This window comes from Acomys minous (assembly GCF_964271855.1).
Source record: "Acomys minous genome assembly, chromosome: 13".
Taxonomy (NCBI): domain Eukaryota; kingdom Metazoa; phylum Chordata; class Mammalia; order Rodentia; family Muridae; genus Acomys; species Acomys minous.
Window position 1 is genome coordinate 9,669,526 of NC_140495.1, and position 17,314 is coordinate 9,686,839.

Sequence of the window (17,314 nt, forward strand, 5' to 3'; positions counted from 1 at the left end):
ATGGGTACCAGGTATACAATTGCAGCACATTTATACATGCAAATGATTCATATACAAAATGTAAATATAAACTTTAAAAAATACTGATTTCTCCCAATTAGGAAGCATTTAAGAAATCAACTGATGGATCTGGAGATGGGTTTAGTAGTTCAAAGCATTTGCTGGTGTAGGGGAGTAGACTAGAGCGCTATTATTCTTACAGAGGACCCAGGCTCAGTTCCCAGCACCCATTACGGGGTTTACAGTCCTCCATAAGTGCATTTCCATGACTTTTACAATGACTCTTAAAAAGCAGGGGAGCTGCTAGAGAGATGGCCTGGTGGTTAAGAGGACCTGCTTTTGATGCCCAGCACTCATGTGGTGGCTCACAACCATATGTAATTCCAATTCCAAAGAATCTGATGCCCTTTTCTGAGCTCCATGGATCCAGACATGTACATGTACACATACATCTATATAGACAAAACATACGTGCACATGAGATATAATACAAGCAAATCTTTAAAAAAAAAAAAATGTGTTGCTCTTCCAGAGAACTGGTGTTCCAGTTCTAACACCCAGGACAGGTTGCTTACAGCCTCCTGTAATCCCAGCTCCAGGAGATCCAATGCCTTTTTGTGCTCTCCCAAGGGCTCCTGCTCATATATGACATATATGACAACACACAGGATTAAAAATAAAATAAAATTTAAGCCAGGCCAAGGCTACACAGAGAAACCCTGTCTCAAAAAGCCAAAATAAATAATTAATAAACAATTAAATTAAATTTAAAAGACAAAAAACGAATGTGGGCTCACAGTGGCACTTGCCTAACATTCCAGCTCTCAGTAGGCAGAGGTAGGCAGATCTGAGTTTGAGTCCAAGATGTATAGTGATGACACTGCATCTCAAAACAACAGGATTAGAGAGCTGGTTCAGAGGTTGAGAGCACTGGCTGCTTTTCTAGAGGACCTGGTTTGGATTCCCATCACCCATATGGTAGCTCACATCTGTTATTTTCAAAGTACTGAGAAAGACTACTGACTCAAATCATGGCCAAATTAAAGCAAGCTCTTTTATTTTGTGTATACAGGCTGCCTCCCCCAAAGGTGGGGTTCAAGAGGTCAACACTAACCTTGAGGAAGATAAAGTTTTTGTAGCTCCAGTGTAGAGGGTTTCCAAATGGGATGGGTATTTGGCAGACAAGTAGGTGGGATCACAGGACCAAAGCATAAACATTGTAAGTTGTCATAACAACCACCTGAAACAAAAACACAGTTGCAAAGTGCTAATAGTAACCTTTTGAAACAGAAGTTGGCTTGCAAGATAGTCATAACAAGCCCTGAAAGAAAGGCATGGTTATAACAACTTTTTGAAACAAAGATGTGTCTCCGTTTCCTGGAACAGGCAGTACAGAACCATTTGTAGTTAAGGTTACAGGTAGGACATAGCGTTGAGAAACAGGTATGATCATAAACAGGAGTGAATCTAGCTTGTCTTCACTATAGGATGGCTTTCAAGCTCAAGATGCATGAAAAGTAAGGTTCATCAGCAAACCACAGGTGTGCACACACACATACATACATACATACATACATACATACATATATACATACATAAAGTCATATAAAAACAACAAAGGGTGCTACTATCATGGCTCTGGGCTGGTGGAAACTTGGTAGTCTCTATGTTCTAGACCTTGTGTTTTGTGCTCAGCACCTCCAAAAACATATTTGGTATTAAAAAAAGGGGAGGAAGAGGCTAAAGAGATGGCTCAGTGGTTAAGTGGCTGCTCTTCCAGAGGACCCAGGTTCAATTCCCAGCACCCATATAGCAGCTCCTAACGGTCTAACTGCAGTTCCAGGGGTCTGACACACAGACATGCATTTGGGCAGAGCACCAGTGCACATAAAAATTTTAAATCATTTTAAAAATAAAAATAAGGTCTGGAGAGACAGCTCAGAGGTTATGAGCACTGACTGTTCTTCCAAAGGTCTTGAGTTCAATTCCCAGCAACCACATGGTCTCACAACCATCTATAATGAAATCTGATGCCCTCTTCTGGTATGCAGGCAAAACACTGTGTATGTAATAAATATTTTTTTTAATTAATGATAATAAGTAAGAGAGTCAGGCAGTGGTGCCTCATGCCTTTAATCCCAGTACTCTGGAGGTAGGCAGATCTCTGAGTTCAAGGCCAGCTTGGTGTACAGAGCAAGTTCCAGGATAGCCAGGGCTACACGGAAAAACCTTGTCTTTAAAAGAAAAAAGAGTCCGCATGCCTTTAATCCCAGCACTTGGGAGGCAGAGGCAGGCAGATCACTTTGAGTTTAAGGCCAGCCTGGTCTACAAAGTTTGTCTAGGACAGCCAAGGCTACACAGAGAAACCTTGTCTTTAAAAAAAAGAAGAAGAAGAAGAAAGAAAGAAAAAGGATGAGGTGTGATAATGTATTCCTGTAGCTGTATTCACACAGTGTTAGCGCTGTGAAGGTAGAAGCTGGAGACGAGAAGTTGAAGGTTGCCCTCAGCTACTTAGTGCTTTTTGAGGCCAACCTAGGATACAGGAAACCCTGTCTCAGAGGAAAAAACGCTGGACATGGTGGCTCACACCTCTCTGTAATCCAAGTACTCAGAGAGGCAGAAGCAGGCAGATCTCTTAAAGTTGAGACCAGCCTGGCCTACAAATAGAATTCAAGACAGCCAAGGCTACTGTCTTGAAAGCAGAAGAAGAAAAAGAAGTAAGAATAATCCTTGGATAAATCCAAGGTCATGAAAGCTTACTTTATTTTCCTTTTCAATATGTGTATTTTGCCTGCAGTCAGGTACACCTGCACATAATTTAAGATGGCAGCCAGGTGTGGTGGTGCACACCTTTAATCCCAGCACTTGGGAGGCAGAGGCAGGCAGATCTCTTGTTAGTTTGAGGCCAACCTGGTCTACAAAGAGAGTCCAGGACAGCCAGGACTATAAGAGAAACCCTGTCTCGAAAAAAGATTGCATACATCTTTGAATAAGCTCGTTTTTCCAGAATCTGGGAGAGACTACAGCAGTACTAGGGAAGTATAGGAAACAGTGCTTGGACCAGCATGGCAAATATCTGTACGCGAAATTAAAATCAAAGTATACCAAGAAAAAATGAATTTTGTTTTTTCCAAGATAGGGGTTCTCTGTGTAGCCTTGGGCACCTTGGACTCACTTTTGTAGTCCAAGCTGGCCTCAAAGTCACAGAGATCTGCCTGCCTCTGCCTCCTAGGTGCTGGGATTACAGGGTGCGCTGCCACTCCTGCATAAAAATGGATTTTAACTTGTCTTTCTTAGTAGGTGGCCCCAGAATGAATAAAAGGAAATGTTCAAGACCAACATAATTAGACCCAGTATAACTATTGCACAAACATAAATCGTGGCAAGTTAGGTGATTTCCTAGACACTGAGTTCTTTCTCATTGAGTCAAAGACCTCCCAAGGGTTGGTGCCAAGAAAAGAAGCACAGGCTGGGGGGGTGGCGTGAGAGGCCAGCCTGGTCTACAAAGTGAGTCCAGGACAGCCAAGGCTATACAGAGAAACCCTGTCTCAGGGGAAAAAAAGAAAAGAAATAGGCCTTCTCCCCACCCTCAAAAGAAAGGCCAGCCTTGGTAATGGATGCTTGTCATCCCAGCACTCGGAGAGGCAGGGGTAGACAGATCTCTGTAAGTTCAAGGCCAGCGTGGTCTACAAATCGAGTCCAGGACAACCAGGGCTGCACAGAGAAACCCTGTCTCTAAAACACAGAAAGGAAAAGAAAAGGAGCCCAACAACTGACTGATGGCATACGAATTTCAGGAGGCATCCTACTTAAGGGTTATTTTTGTCTTGAGTCTTGTCCCAGGACAGGGTTGGAGTGGGTGAGACCTGCTGGATGTTGTACCTTGCCTGGTCTTTTCTGTACTGTTCTTAGAGCTCATTTCAGTGGATTTGGGGACTTTTATATGTTTTGTTTCTATTTGATACATAGTCATATTGTTTAACCCATAGTGATCCTCCTGCCTCAGCATCCACAGTGCTGGGGTGTTATGACTTGATTTTGGTCCTGCTAAAATCCTACCTATCTAGTAAAATTCTCCAGAGAAAAGCCTGCCCAGAAGCTCTGCCCTGCACCTCACCTGCACATGTATCCGATTTAACACAATCCCGAGTGCCCTCAGGAAGCTCACACAGACCAGCTGTCACATGCTGGTTACAGTGACTTCTCACTGCACTGCCCCTCTGTGGTACAGTGCGAGGAGTTACTTGTAACTGTGAACAAATGATTAACTCTTTGTCACATAGCACAATTAGACTTGGGTTGTATAACATCACTGTCCTGTCTGTATAAATGCTGTGTCTCTAGAAGTTTCTGCTTTTTAGTTTTTTGGGTTTTTTTACATTTTTTTCCAGATAAGGTTTCTCTGTGTAGTTTTGGCTGTCTTGGAGTCACTCTGTAGACCAGTCTGGCTTTAAACTCAGAAATCCTCTTGCCACTGCCTCCCCAAGTGTGCCTGGCTCTTTCTGGTCCTTTTTTCAGGATTGATTTTACTTTTAATTATTTGTTGGGGGTTATATGCAGGTGACTCTTGAGGTTTAGGATGCCCTAGAGCTGGTGTTGGTGCTGGGGAATCGCATCCTCAACCTTTGCAAGAGCAGCACTTGCTTTTACCGCTGAGCCATCTCTTTAACCAAACAGGTTTGCTTTGCTGCCTGTGTATGACCAGCTCTTGTGATACTACATTTGCTAAAGATAAAGAGGACATTTTAGACAAAGCGAGCTGGGGTAGAGAGGTGGCTCAGTTGTTTACAGTACTGGCTAATGTTCTGGAGGACCTGGCCTTGGTCCGCAGCACCATGTAGTAGCTCACTGCCGTCTGTAACTCCCGTTCCAGGCGATCTGACACCTCTTCTGGCTTCTTCAGGCATTTAATTGGTACTTGCTCAAGCAGGCAAAGCACCCATCCTTTGAATTTTTGGTTTTTTCCTTAAAACAAAAAACCAAAAAACCCTGCAGGTGGTGGTGATGCACATCTTTAATCCTAGCACTTGGGAGGCAGAGGCAGGGGGATCTCTGAATTCGAAGGCCAGCCTGGTCTGCAGAGCAAGTTCCAGGACAGCCAGGACTATACAGAGAAACTCTGTTTGTGTTGTTGTTGTTGTTGTTATTGTTTTGGGTTTTTAGGGGCGCTGGGAGCAGATTAGAGGAAAGAAAACAGAAAAACAAGTGCAAAAAAAAAAAATCCTGAAACCATGGCGGGGCACACGCCTTTAACCTTGGCACTGGAACTACTTAACGGGTTCCAGGCTGGCCTCAGCTACATAGTAGGGCTCTGACCCCTGCAGGGGTGGGGCTATAGCCAGGCCCATGCCTGTAATCCTTGAACCTAGGCTCTGGGGAAAGAGACTGGAAAGCTGGCTGAGGCTGCTTTATCAGAACTCTGCTCAAAGTGTGGGAGGGACCTTTTAGGGCCTGCAAATGTAGCTCCTCAGGTGGAGTGTCTGCCTAGCAAGTGCAGCCCTTGAGTTTGATCCTCATCACAGCTTAGAGGACATGCTGGTCAAACTCCAGCAGTGGAAGCCGGAGAGTCAGAAGCCATGGTCTAGCTGGCAGTTTGTCTGTCTGCCCTGAATTACTTGTAGAGAAGTGCAGTAAGCTTGGTACATTGGTGGTTGTAACTTCATTTCTTTGAAATTTTATATTTTCCACTTTGTTGTGCATTGGTTTTGTTAGCCAATTTTTCAAATGCTATTTGTTGTGAAATTTCCTTGTAAAGGCATTTTCTTTTGATAAATGGTGACTGATTTCAGCCATGTCAGCTTCTTTACTGGTGGTTGAGGTTTGAGGAATCTGGACTGCATTCATTTAGTCCCCAGGATATCTCTTTGACAGTTTGTAAGGCCTCGTCTGCAGCTGATTGTAATGTGCTGTTTAAGGAGCAGGCCCCCTTCACCTTCCCTTCCTTTCTTCTCTATCTCTGGTTGTTGTCTAAGGACTTAGCTAGCTCCTCAGGCATGTGCGATGGAGTGAGGGTTTTGTCAGAATCTCCACAGGGGGCAGAAGCTAGAGTGTCCCTGCCCTTGCCTCTTCCATCTTCTAGTCTGATGAGCTGTCAGATCCACTGAGCGTCAGATAAAACGGATCGGACAGTGACTCCAGGGTGTAGTGTGGTGGGGATGGGGGAGTGTTTAAAGTAGTAATGATCAAAAGTAGAATGCTTTTCTGCAAGGGCTTGGGAGATAGAGCCACACATGTTTCTTTTTGTTGTTCAGAGCCTATGGGAAATACTGTTTTCTAACAGGAAACTGAGTGGAGAGGGTGCTGAAAAGTGATCTGGAGTGGTGATCAGTAAGAGGGCATCATAAAAGCTGCTGTCAGGCCGGCACAGTGGCACATGCTGTAATCTTAGCACCCAGGGAGGCAGAGGTGCGTGAGTCTTTTGTGAGTTTGACGACTGCCTGGTCTACAGAGCAAGCCCAAGACAGCCAAGGCTACACAGAGAAACCCTGTTTTTTTGTTTTGTTTTGCTGTTGTTTTTAAATTTTATTTATTGCATATGAGTGCTTTAATCTGCAGCAGAGGGCATCAAATCGAATTATAGATGGTTGTGAGCCACCATGTGGTTGCTGGGAATTGCACTCAGGACCTCTGGAAGAGCAGGCAGTGCTCTTAACCTCTGAGGCATCTCTCCAGCCCAAGAAACCTTGTTGATAGAGAGGTAGGTAGGCAGGCAGGCAGGATGACTGGCTGGCTGGCTGGCTGGTATCAGTTCAAGGCAGTAAAACTGCCTTAATTTCATGGCCCTTGATCAAAATGCCAGCCATATTTGTTGTTTTTGCCTTAGAAGACTGAATGATAGCCAAGGTCTCTACTACATAACCATTCCTGGCCCCCAGTTTTAAGTTGACTTATTTAAATATTTTAGAGGGTTGATTTTATTAATAGAACCTTAATGATGCTTTGGTAAAAGTTGAGAAGACATTTGCTTCGTTACACATAGGTGCTGTGTGGGCTTGTGGGAACTGTTCTGATGCAGAGCTCACATGACTGATTTCTGGACCCAGAGTGAGCTTGACAGTGGGCTGGAGCAGTAATAGCCACCTACTGTCAGGAGAGGCTCAGCCGGGCAGTTCCCAGTGAGCCTGCCTCAGGTGGTCCTGTTCCAAGCTCCAGAAGCTATAACATGCAGGGACAACCTCTGGCTGTGGGAACCAAGCGAAGAGGGGTAAGGCTGCTGAAGCCTTTGTTTTTGTTGTTTTTCTTGACACAGGGTCTTGCTGTGTAGACCAGGCTGGCCTCTGGCCCTGAGGGGTAGGGATACAGATGTGTACCACGGTGCCAGTATAGCCCGTGTTGTTCAGCAGGTGCTGTGTATCTCCTGGAGAACAGTAAGATCCTGTGTGAGTAAGTGTAGGAAACCCCTGCTGCTTTGAAACAGAGAGGATACAGATAAAACTGGACTTAAAAAGATTAAACTTGCTGGATGTCGTGGTCCTCACCTGTAATTCCAGCACTCAGGGAGGCAGAGGCGGGTGGTTCTCAGAGTTCAAGGCTGGCCTGGTCTACAAATAGAGTCTACGACAACCAAGGCACCACAGAGAAACCCTGTCTTAAGAAAGAGGAAAAAAAAAAGATTAAACTTCATGAGTGCCATTCACACACAGAAATCATGGTAGCCTTCTTCAGGTCCTAGAGACTCTGTTGTTTTGTTCTGGCTAGCATGTGCAAGGGCCTATATTGGCATACAGCTTTCCTCCTAGTATTCTGGAGGCAGAGACAGGTGGATCTTTGTGCGTTTGAGACCAGTCTGGTCTATCTAGTAAATGCATATTGGGAAGCTGAGACAGGAGAATGGCTGTGAGTTTGAGACCAGCCTAGACTGCAGAGTAAGAGCCTGTCTCAGAAAAAGATAACCCAACAGTCATTCAGCACTTGATGGGGTTCATGCCTGTTGTTGAGCACTTGGGAGGCTCAAGTATAAGTCAAGTTTAGACTGTAAGTTTGAGGAGAGTCTGTGCTTTGGAGTAGAACCTTGTTTCCAGCCTTGCTTTGGCATATGTGCTAAAGTTGGATCCGTGCGGAGAAGATTAGAATGGCCCTGCAAAAGGAGGACATGAAAATGAAGTTGAGGAAGAGCTATGACTTTGAAAGGGAGCTAGGGAGGCAATTTACATGGGAGGGTGGAAGAAGAAAATAGGGAAATGATTTAATTATAATCTCTTTTTAAAATGTGTATTGGTGTTTTTGCTTGCATGTGTCTGTATGAGGATATCAGATCTTGGAGTTACAGACAGTTGTGAGCTGCCATGTAGGTGCTGGGAACTGAACCTGGGTCCTTTGGAAGAGCAGTCATTGCTCTCAATCGCTGAACCATCTCTCCAGCCCCATAATTGTAATCTCAAACAAACAAACAAACAAACAAAATATATATATAAAGAACACGAAGCCAGGCAGTGGTGGCACACAGCTTTAATCCCAGCACTCAGTAGGCACAGGCAGGTGGATCTCTGAGTTTGAGGCCAGCCTGGTTTACACAGTGAGTTCCAGGACAGCCAGGGCTACACAGAGAAACCCTTTGCGGGTGGAGGCATTTTTATAAACTCACCATGCATCTCAGGCCGGTCTCAAACTTGAGCCCCTCCTATATCTTGTCTCCCTAGTACTGGTGTTCTAGTGTGTTAACAAGCATGGAAATATATGCATATCATCTTTAAAAAATGTTTTTGGAGACTTGTATCTTACATGTAGCTTCACACTCTAACCTTTGCATTTCATGTATTTTCTCTTTTATTTTTTTAAGTTATTTTTTGAGGTTATGGTATAACTACATTATTTTCCCCCTTTCCTTTTCTACAATCTCTCCCATGTATCTCAAAGTCATGGCCTTTTTCTTTGCTGAAAAGTGTATATGCATGCATTCCTAAATATATAAATACAACCTGTTCAATGCTTATAATGTTGCAAAGACACCGTCATGACATGTATAAATCTTTTATGTTGTAGGTGCTCCATCCTTGCTTGCAGCGCTTATGTGGCTCTGGCCTTAGGTGATAACCTCATGGCTTTGAATCATGCAGACCAGCTCCTTCAGCAGCCCAAGCTGTCTGGCTCTCTTAAGTAAGTGCGACTTCACCTGCGTGCAGAGTGTCTGGTTCCTGTCCAAATGGCTTGGCTTTGCCTTCCAGTGGGATGTGTGCTGGAGGAGAAAGCAATGAGCATGAGGAGTGGGAGGCAGGAGGGAGGGTCAGGAACTCAGAGCCAGCCTCAGGTGCATACTGACCTACCTGAGCTACTTGAGGCCATGTCCTAAGTTAGGAAAAGGAAGGCCAGGAGGCAGTGGCGGCTCATAACTGTAATCCTAGAACTTCACAGGTTGAGGCAGGAGGATTAGTTGCTTTGAGTTCAGAGCCAACCAGGGCCCTGCCTTTAAAAACAAAACAAAAGAAGTACTGAAAATTGCCACAAATGAGGCTGTGTTGAGAGTGTGCTTGCATTGCATTCATGAAGCCCTGGGTTTAGCTACAGCATCCACATTGCATGTACCACAAGTGCGTATAATCTCAGCAGTGGCCGAACAGGGTGGCAAGAGGATCAGAAACTAAAGCTTTGGGGCAGCCTAGGATACATGAGATTTTTATTACTTTTACACAGGACTTTACTGTGTGGCCCTGGGTAGCAAGCTCCTACCCCTGCCTCCTGTGCTATAATTAAAGGTGTGTTCCACCTTGCCTGGCTTGTGATATGATTTGTTTGTTTGTTTGTTTGTTTAGTTGGGGGTTATTGTTTTGGATGGTTAAATTTAATATTTTAATATATATGTGTGTGAATGTAGGTGTGCACATGCCGCAGTGTGTGTGCCACATTCATGACAGCTCTTCAGGGTCAGTTCTCACATTCCACCTTCTTGAGGTCAGCATCTCTTAAGGTTTCTGCCGTGGCCCTTTGTGCTGGGGGGATGGAGGGCTGGAGAGACAGCACCATGGATAGGTGGGTGGATGGGCCAACAGGGGCTTTCCATGGTGCTCATAAGGAGCTTAGAGGACAGCTTTGTGTGGAATTAGTCCTCTCCTTCCTATTTTATGGGAACTGAACTCAGGTCACCAGGCTTGCATTGTCAAAACAGACTTAATTATTTTTACTTTTTGTGAACAGATGTCTTGCCTGCATGTATGTCTGTGCGACACATGTGTAGTACTTGTGAAGGCCAGAAGAGGGCATTGGATCCTCTGGAGCTAGAGTTAACTGCTGCTTGTTTGAGTCACTAGGAATCAAACCTAGTAAGGAGCCCCCAGTCGGTGCTCTTAACCGTAACCATCTCTCCATCCCCTGCTACAATATTTTTGTTCTTGGCTTTTTTGTTGTTGTTTGTTTGTTCATTTTGCTTAGTTGGTTGGCTTTGTTTCATTTTTCGAGACAGGGTTTCTCTGTGTAGCCTTGGCTGTCCTGGAACCCATTCTGTAGACCAGGCTGGCCTCAAACTCACAGAGATCTGCCTGCCTCTGCTCCCAAGTACTTGCTAAGATCAAAGGCATGGGCCACCACCACCATTACGGCTGTTCATGGTTTTGGTTGGCTTTTGTTTTTCTGGGTTTTGTTTGTTTGTTTTCTTTGTTTAGGTTATTTTGGTTTATCAAGATAAGGTTTCTCTGTGTAGCCTTGGCTGTCCTGGACTTGTTTTGTAGACCAGGCTGTCTTTGAACTCACAAAGATCTGCCTGCCTCTCAGTGCTGGGATTACAAGTGTGTGCCACCTGCTCAGCCTACTGTTTGTTTGTTTGTTTGTTTTGCTTGTTTGTTTATTGTGTGTTTGTCTCTTTAAAGTTTTCACACAGGACTTCTCTGTGTAGCCCTCGATATTCTCAAATCGTTCTGTAAACCAGGCTACCCTCAAACTCACAGAGATCTCCCTGCCTCTGCCTCTGGGTGCTGGGATTACAGTGGCACACCACCATGCCCCACTGCTTTTTTATTTTATTTTATTTTTTGGTTTTTCAAGACAGGGTCTCTCTGTGTAGCCTTGGCTGTCCTGGACTCATTTTGTAGACCAGGCTGGCCTTGAACTCACAGAGATCCGCCTACCTCTGCCTCCCAAGTTCTGGGATTGCTATTTTTGTTTTTTAAAGTGTGTTGTTTGTTTGTTTGCTTGCTTGCTTGCTTATCTGTGGTATTTGTGTTGGTGGTGGTTGTGGTGTGAATGTGGAGGTCAGAGAACAACTTGCAAGAGTTAGCTCTCTCCTCCAGCACATGAGTACCAGGGATGGAGCTTGGGACGTTGGGTTCGGTGGCAAGTGGCTTCGCTGTCCGCTGGAGTAGAATAACAGAAACAAGTTTAGCTTCCAGGTCAGGGTCATACCGTGCGTGGAGTGCGTGCCCAGTGTTGCTGCACTTAAGCATTTCTGTGATGACCTTTCTTCAGACTTGAATCCTCATTCTCATTTCAGATTTTTGGGCCATTTATATGCTGCAGAAGCCCTCATCTCCCTCGACAGAATATCTGATGCCATTACGCACTTGAACCCTGAGAATGTCACTGATGTCTCCTTAGGGATCTCTTCAAATGAGCAGGACCAAGGTTAATGAGGACACATTTGATCAGAACTGGTCACTGTTGCCACTTCCTTCCTGTTGTAATTCAGGATATGTAGAGACCTAAGGGCATGGTTGTGAAGGGAAGGAAGTTTGAGGTCAGCTCTCTATGCTTACGGCTGTTCATACGATGCAGTAATTGTTGGCTAAGTAAGCCTGGGAACTGATTGTCACAGGGCCTGAGTTCTCACTCAGGCTGATAACCTTAGGAGTCTTCCCTTCCCTCCCATTCCCTTCTTTCTTCCTCCCTTCCCTTTCCTCCTTCCCTTTCCCCTTCTTTCCTTTCTTCCATCCTTCCTTCCTTCCTTCCTTCCTCTCCTCTCCTCTCCCCCCTTTTTAAGGACATAAGTTCACTGTTTGCCCAGGCTGACTTCAAACTCCTAGGCTCATGCCACCCTCTGGCCTGGCTGGACCTTCTCAGTGCTAGGATCACAGGTGTTGGTGCCGGCTCACCTGGCTCAATATTCATTTTGCCTTGGTTCAGACACTTTTTTTTTTTAAACTGATTCCACCATGCAAGAAGGAATGGAAATGTGGTTTTTCAAACAATTTTCAGTCACGTTTAAGTTTCTGAGTATGTGAAACCATGTGGTCCCCTCTTCATGGCTAGCTCACGTGGGTTGGTGGTGAGGTTGCATCCTGACACCTTTAACAGAGCCTCCGCAACACCAAAAGCAAATACTGCCACACATTAAGCACCCACTTGGTAAGAAACTTAGGTTTTAGACGATGTGCTGTTGTCCTGCCCTCAGATTTATTTTCATGTATTTGTAGGATCAGACAAGGGTGAAAATGAAGCAATGGAATCCTGTAAGTAAGAAGTTTTGTAAATCCTTAAGTAGCCTGGCCTGCATCCCAAAGATTTAGACCCTGCATCTCTTGTGTTCTTCGTGTACCTGTCAGCCTGAGGAGTAGTGCTTTGTTCCAAGTGCTCAGCGGTGGAGTGGTGCTCCTGTGTCCTCTGCACAGCCCCTTCATCAGTGTCTACGCTTTCTCCTCAGCTGGCAAGCGTGCCCCTCAGTGCTACCCCAGTTCTGTCAACTCAGCCCGGACTGTGATGCTCTTCAACCTGGGCAGTGCGTACTGCCTGAGGAGCGAGTATGACAAAGCCCGGAAGTGTCTGCACCAGGTGAGAGGGAAAGGGCACCAGCCTCAGCACACCAGCCGTTAGAGGACCTGGGAATTTACAGGGTTTGTGATTTTGGTTTGGTTTGTGTGTGTGTGTTGTTTTGTTTTGTTGTTTTTTTGTTTGTTTTTTTTTTTTTTTTGAGACAGGGTTTCTCTCTGTATCCCTGGCTGTCCTGGACTCACAGTGATCCACCAGCCTCTGCCTCCCAAGTGCTGGGATTAAAGGCATGCACCACCACGCCTGGCTGGGGTTTATGATTTTATTGAGGTTTATGGGAAATTTATTAAACATCTGAAATATTTTTCCAGGTTTAAACTATTCTTGGGTGCATGGTAGGGTACACCTTTAATCCCGGCCTTTGAGAGGTAGAAAAAACAGGTAGATCTCTTGAGTTCAAGGCTAGCCTGGCCTGCAAAGAGTTCCAGGAAATCCAGCGCTACATAAGACCCTGTGTGCTGGCTGGTTTTATGTCAGCTTTGTAGAAGCTAGAATCATTTGGAAAGAGGTACTCTTCAATTGAGAAAATGCCTCTAACCATCAGCCTGTAAGCAAGTCTGTGGTGCATTTTCTCAATTAGTGATTGATGTAGGACCCAATCCATTGTAGCTGGGGCCATCCCTGGGCTGGTTGTCTTGGGTACGATAAGAAAGCAGGCCAAGCCAGGTGTGGTGGCGCATGCCTTTAATCCCAGCACTAGAAGGCAGAGGCAGGCAGGTCTCTGTGAGTTTGAGGCCAGCCTGGTCTACTGAGGGAGTTCCAGGACAGCCAAGGCTACACAAAGAAACCCTGTCTCGAGAAAAAAACAAAGAAAGCAGGCCAGGCAAGGCAGTGAGCAGCACCCTCCATGCCTCGGCCTTAGTTCCTGCCTCCAGGTCCCTGCCCTGACTCCTGAATGATAGACTATAAGTGGAAATAAGCCCTTTCCTCCCCAAGTTGGTTTAGTCATGGTGTTTATCACAGAAGAAGAAACCCAAACTAAGACAGTTTGTCTTAAAAAGGGAGGGTGGGGCAAAGGAAAAAAAACAAAAACAAAAAACAAGAGTCCCAAAGCAGCCAGGATTACACAAAGGAGGAGGGAACTCCAGCTCAGGAAGAAAACAAACAAGAAAAGGACATTATGCCAGGTAGTGGTGGCACACGCCTTTAATCTCGGCACTCAAACGAAAACCAAGAAAACGGCATGATGAGAGAACCTATGTTCTCACATGTTGTTAGGGAAACTGACACTGAAGCTGATCACACGCTCAGAAGACATGGCAGCCTCCGTACACTGTGCAGGTGACCTTGATGTGTCTGAAAGTGGTGGGGCTATGCCATGGCACATAGCCATCCAAGAGCTGTAGTCACTTTAGTGGTGTTTGGTCAGCATTTCAAGTGCAAAATCAGAAAATCAATGCTGAGCTCTCCAGGGAACCGTGAGGAGCTGAGCACAGGAGCTGTCAACTACAAAGAGGCAGAATGTCTTCCTGTTCTCAGCGACGGACTGAGTACTCGGCAGCCCTTCTGATGCCCCCTGACCCAGCCCTGTGGCCAGTAGTTAGTGTGTATAGTCCAGCTCAGGGACTTGTACGGCAGGTGGTCATGCCAGGAAGAGACAGATGAGGTCAGTCCTGGTTTGAGGTCTCAGGTTTGTTTTTGGTCTCTGTTCGTTGGGTTAATCCAGTGGCAGGACCATTGTTAATTGGGAGGCCCACCCTGCCTAGTAGGGCAGGACAATGATTTGGAGAGCCAGAAAGGACTCAGAGCTGATGCTTCACACCCCCCCACCCGCTCCCCCCACCCCCATGATTCTGAGCAGTCAGCAGCCAAATGCGGTTAAATCAAAGTTGTTACCTTGAATTTTCATAATCTAGAAAAGGCTATATAGGCTATGGTTGATGTAAAGAACAACAGCAAATGCCCTGTTTACTAGCCACTAAGAAAACAAAACTTTTTTTTTCATTGCATGTTTGTGTTTGTGTAAGTAAGAAGACAACTTGAGAGTTATTTCCTTTACCCACTGATCCATCTCAGGACCTCCCCCCAAAAAGTTTTTTTTTTCAAGACAGGGTTTCTCTGTGACTCTTCGGCTATCCTTGATTCACTTTGTAGACCAGGCTGTCCTCAAACTCACAGAGAACCCACCTGCCTCTGCCTCCCAAGTGCTGGGATTAAAGGTGTGCACTACCACACCTGGCTTCCAAAAAATCTCCTAATGTCCACTAAGCATAGCAGTGCTGTTGTCCCACAGAAGGCCAGGCCTGCAGGTATAGCATTTTCACTTTTCTAGATTTAGTGATTAGACACCTGTGACGAGAAAGAAAGAATGCCCACCCCACTCATGGGGCATGGTGGTGCACCCAGGGGCAGAGGCAGGCACGGGTTCTGGGTGAGATGCCCCCAGGAGCCCACATCTGCATTCACTCCCGGCCTTATATGTCCCTGTGCACATTTTGTGCCCATCAGGTAGGCAGCCGCCCTGCAAAGTCATCGTCTCAGCCATAGCCACATGCACTCCTTACCTCTCTTCCACTTGAACCTGGGCGAGTTACTGTTTGCTTGCTTGTGTATCAGGGAGGCTCGTGTCTCCGCTGGGTGTGGTGGCATGCACTAGTAATCCAGGTAGTCTTACCAAAAGTTTAAGGACAGCCTGGGCTACAGTGTGAGATCTTGCCTCAGAGAACTGAAGGGGGAAAACAGAAGAATTTGTACAAGAAAACTTTCCCAGTTGGATTAAAGGAAGAAGCAAAGCAGAGGAGAAACAGAGAGCCCTGAGACTCTAGGGACAGACACAGGAAATACACCTGTAATCTTAGCAACCAGGCTCCTTTAGCCCAGGATCAGAGTGAACTCCTGGTGAGCTGTGGCACTGACAGACTCAGTGGCAGCTTTTGCTTAAATCAGTAAATCACTTCACTCAGGAAAGCACATGGTGCATGTATGTTTGTTGAGGCAGAGTGTTGCTTTGTAGCCAAGGCTAGCCTCAAACTTGTGGTCTTTCTGTTGCCTCCCTTGTCTTGGGAGGTGAAGTCTCTGTTCACTCTGTCCATCTTCATGCAACTGTTATCTGTCCTGAAGAGGACAGCCTGGGCTACACAGAGGAACCCCTAACTCAAACAAAACAAACAATTAAACAAAACAAACATAAACTAGCCAGGCAGTAGTGGTTTATACCTTTAAATCCAGCACTACAGGGGCAGAGGTGGGTGGATCTCTCTGAGATCAAGGCTAGCCTGATCTATAGAGGGAGTCCCAGGACAGCCAGGGTAACACACAGATACTCTCTCTAAAACCAAAAACGGGCTGGAGAGATGGTGCAGTAGTTAAGACTACTGGCTGGTCTTTCAGAGGACCTGGGTTCAATTCCCAGGATCCACATGGCAGCTCACAACTGTCTGTAGCTCCAGTTCCAGGGGATTTGGCAACCTTAAACAGACATACATGCAGGCAAACACCAATGCACAAAAATTTAAAACTACATATTTTTTATCCCCGAGACAGGGTTTCTCTCGTACTCCTGCCTATCCTGGACTTGCTTGTAGACCTGGCTGGCCTCGAACTCACAGAGATCTGCCTGTCTCTACCTCCTAAGTGCTTGGATTACACCACCATGCCTGGCAGTAAATCTTTTTTTTTTTTTTTTTAACAAAAACAATCTCACAGCATTTATTATCACTGGGTAGGGGGCATTAAACAATACAAATAAACATTTCAGGCTATTCTCGGAGCAGAAGACACTTTTAAAACCACTGAACTGCCTTCTTAACTTCTCCAGTGCGTGACCATTTCTAGTTGGAAACACTCTGGAGCAGAGTAAATCTTAAAAAAACAAAAAAGGAGTTAACCTGCTCCTGTGACTAGAGTATAGACTCAGTAGTGTGCAGCACGGCAGGGACATAGCAGGGGCTCCTGGCAGCTCATTAGCAACCTTCTCAAAACAAGAAGCCAGGATTCTGGCCTTGAATGGAAGGCAGAGGCAGCTCTCTGAATGTAAGGACAGCCTGGTCTATTTAGCAAGTTCTAGACAATCCAGGGCTGTACAGTGAAAGTTTCTTCCTCAAGAAAAGAAAGAAAGAAATGTAAGTTAAGAGGTCGCATTCATGGAGCTGCAGAGGTGGCTCGGCAGAAAAGAACTTACTGAACACTCAAGTTCAGCTCCCATCACCTATGTCAGGTGGTGGACACTCACTGGTCAGCCAAGCTCAGAGGGATCTAAGAGCATTAAATCTGGCTCCCACTCGCTTGCATAAACACTTAAGATAAAAACAGGACCAGTAAGATGATCAGCTAGCAAAGTCACTTGCTATCTAGCCTGATGGCCTAAGTTCAATTCCCCAGGACAGCATGGTGAAAGTGATTTGTGCAAGTTGTCTTCTGACCTCCACATGTGCACTGTGGCATGCACACTGCCCCACACATGCACACAAATGGATAAGGGGGAAGAAAGGGTTGAATTAGGGACTAGAGAGATGGTTTGGCTTTTTATTTATTTGTTTGTTTTTTGTTATTTTGGTTTTATGAGACAGGGTTTCTCTGTGTAGCCCTGGCTGTCCCAGAACTCACTCTGTAGACCAAGCTGGCCTTGAACTCAAAGACCTACCTGTCTCTGCTCCTTAAACTGCTAGGATTAAGGGGGTATACC

The 17,314-nt window shown here is 45.6% G+C and overlaps 1 protein-coding gene across 10 annotated transcripts in view; it reads left to right on the forward strand.

Moving 5' to 3' along the window:
* CNOT10 (CCR4-NOT transcription complex subunit 10) overlaps positions 1 to 17,314 on the forward strand; it is a 54,974-nt gene that overhangs the window by 34,513 nt on the left and 3,147 nt on the right. For 7 of the 10 annotated variants that reach the window (XM_084754534.1, XM_084754528.1, XM_084754533.1 and 4 more), the window contains 4 exons: positions 8,983 to 9,096; positions 11,420 to 11,550; positions 12,339 to 12,374; positions 12,566 to 12,693. In XM_084754534.1, the coding sequence (XP_084610660.1) occupies positions 8,983 to 9,096; positions 11,420 to 11,550; positions 12,339 to 12,374; positions 12,566 to 12,693 (409 nt within the window). The remainder of the gene's footprint in view (positions 1 to 8,982; positions 9,097 to 11,419; positions 11,551 to 12,338; positions 12,375 to 12,565; positions 12,694 to 17,314) is intronic. The other 3 variants (XM_084754535.1, XM_084754536.1, XM_084754530.1) reach the window with 1 other exon arrangement.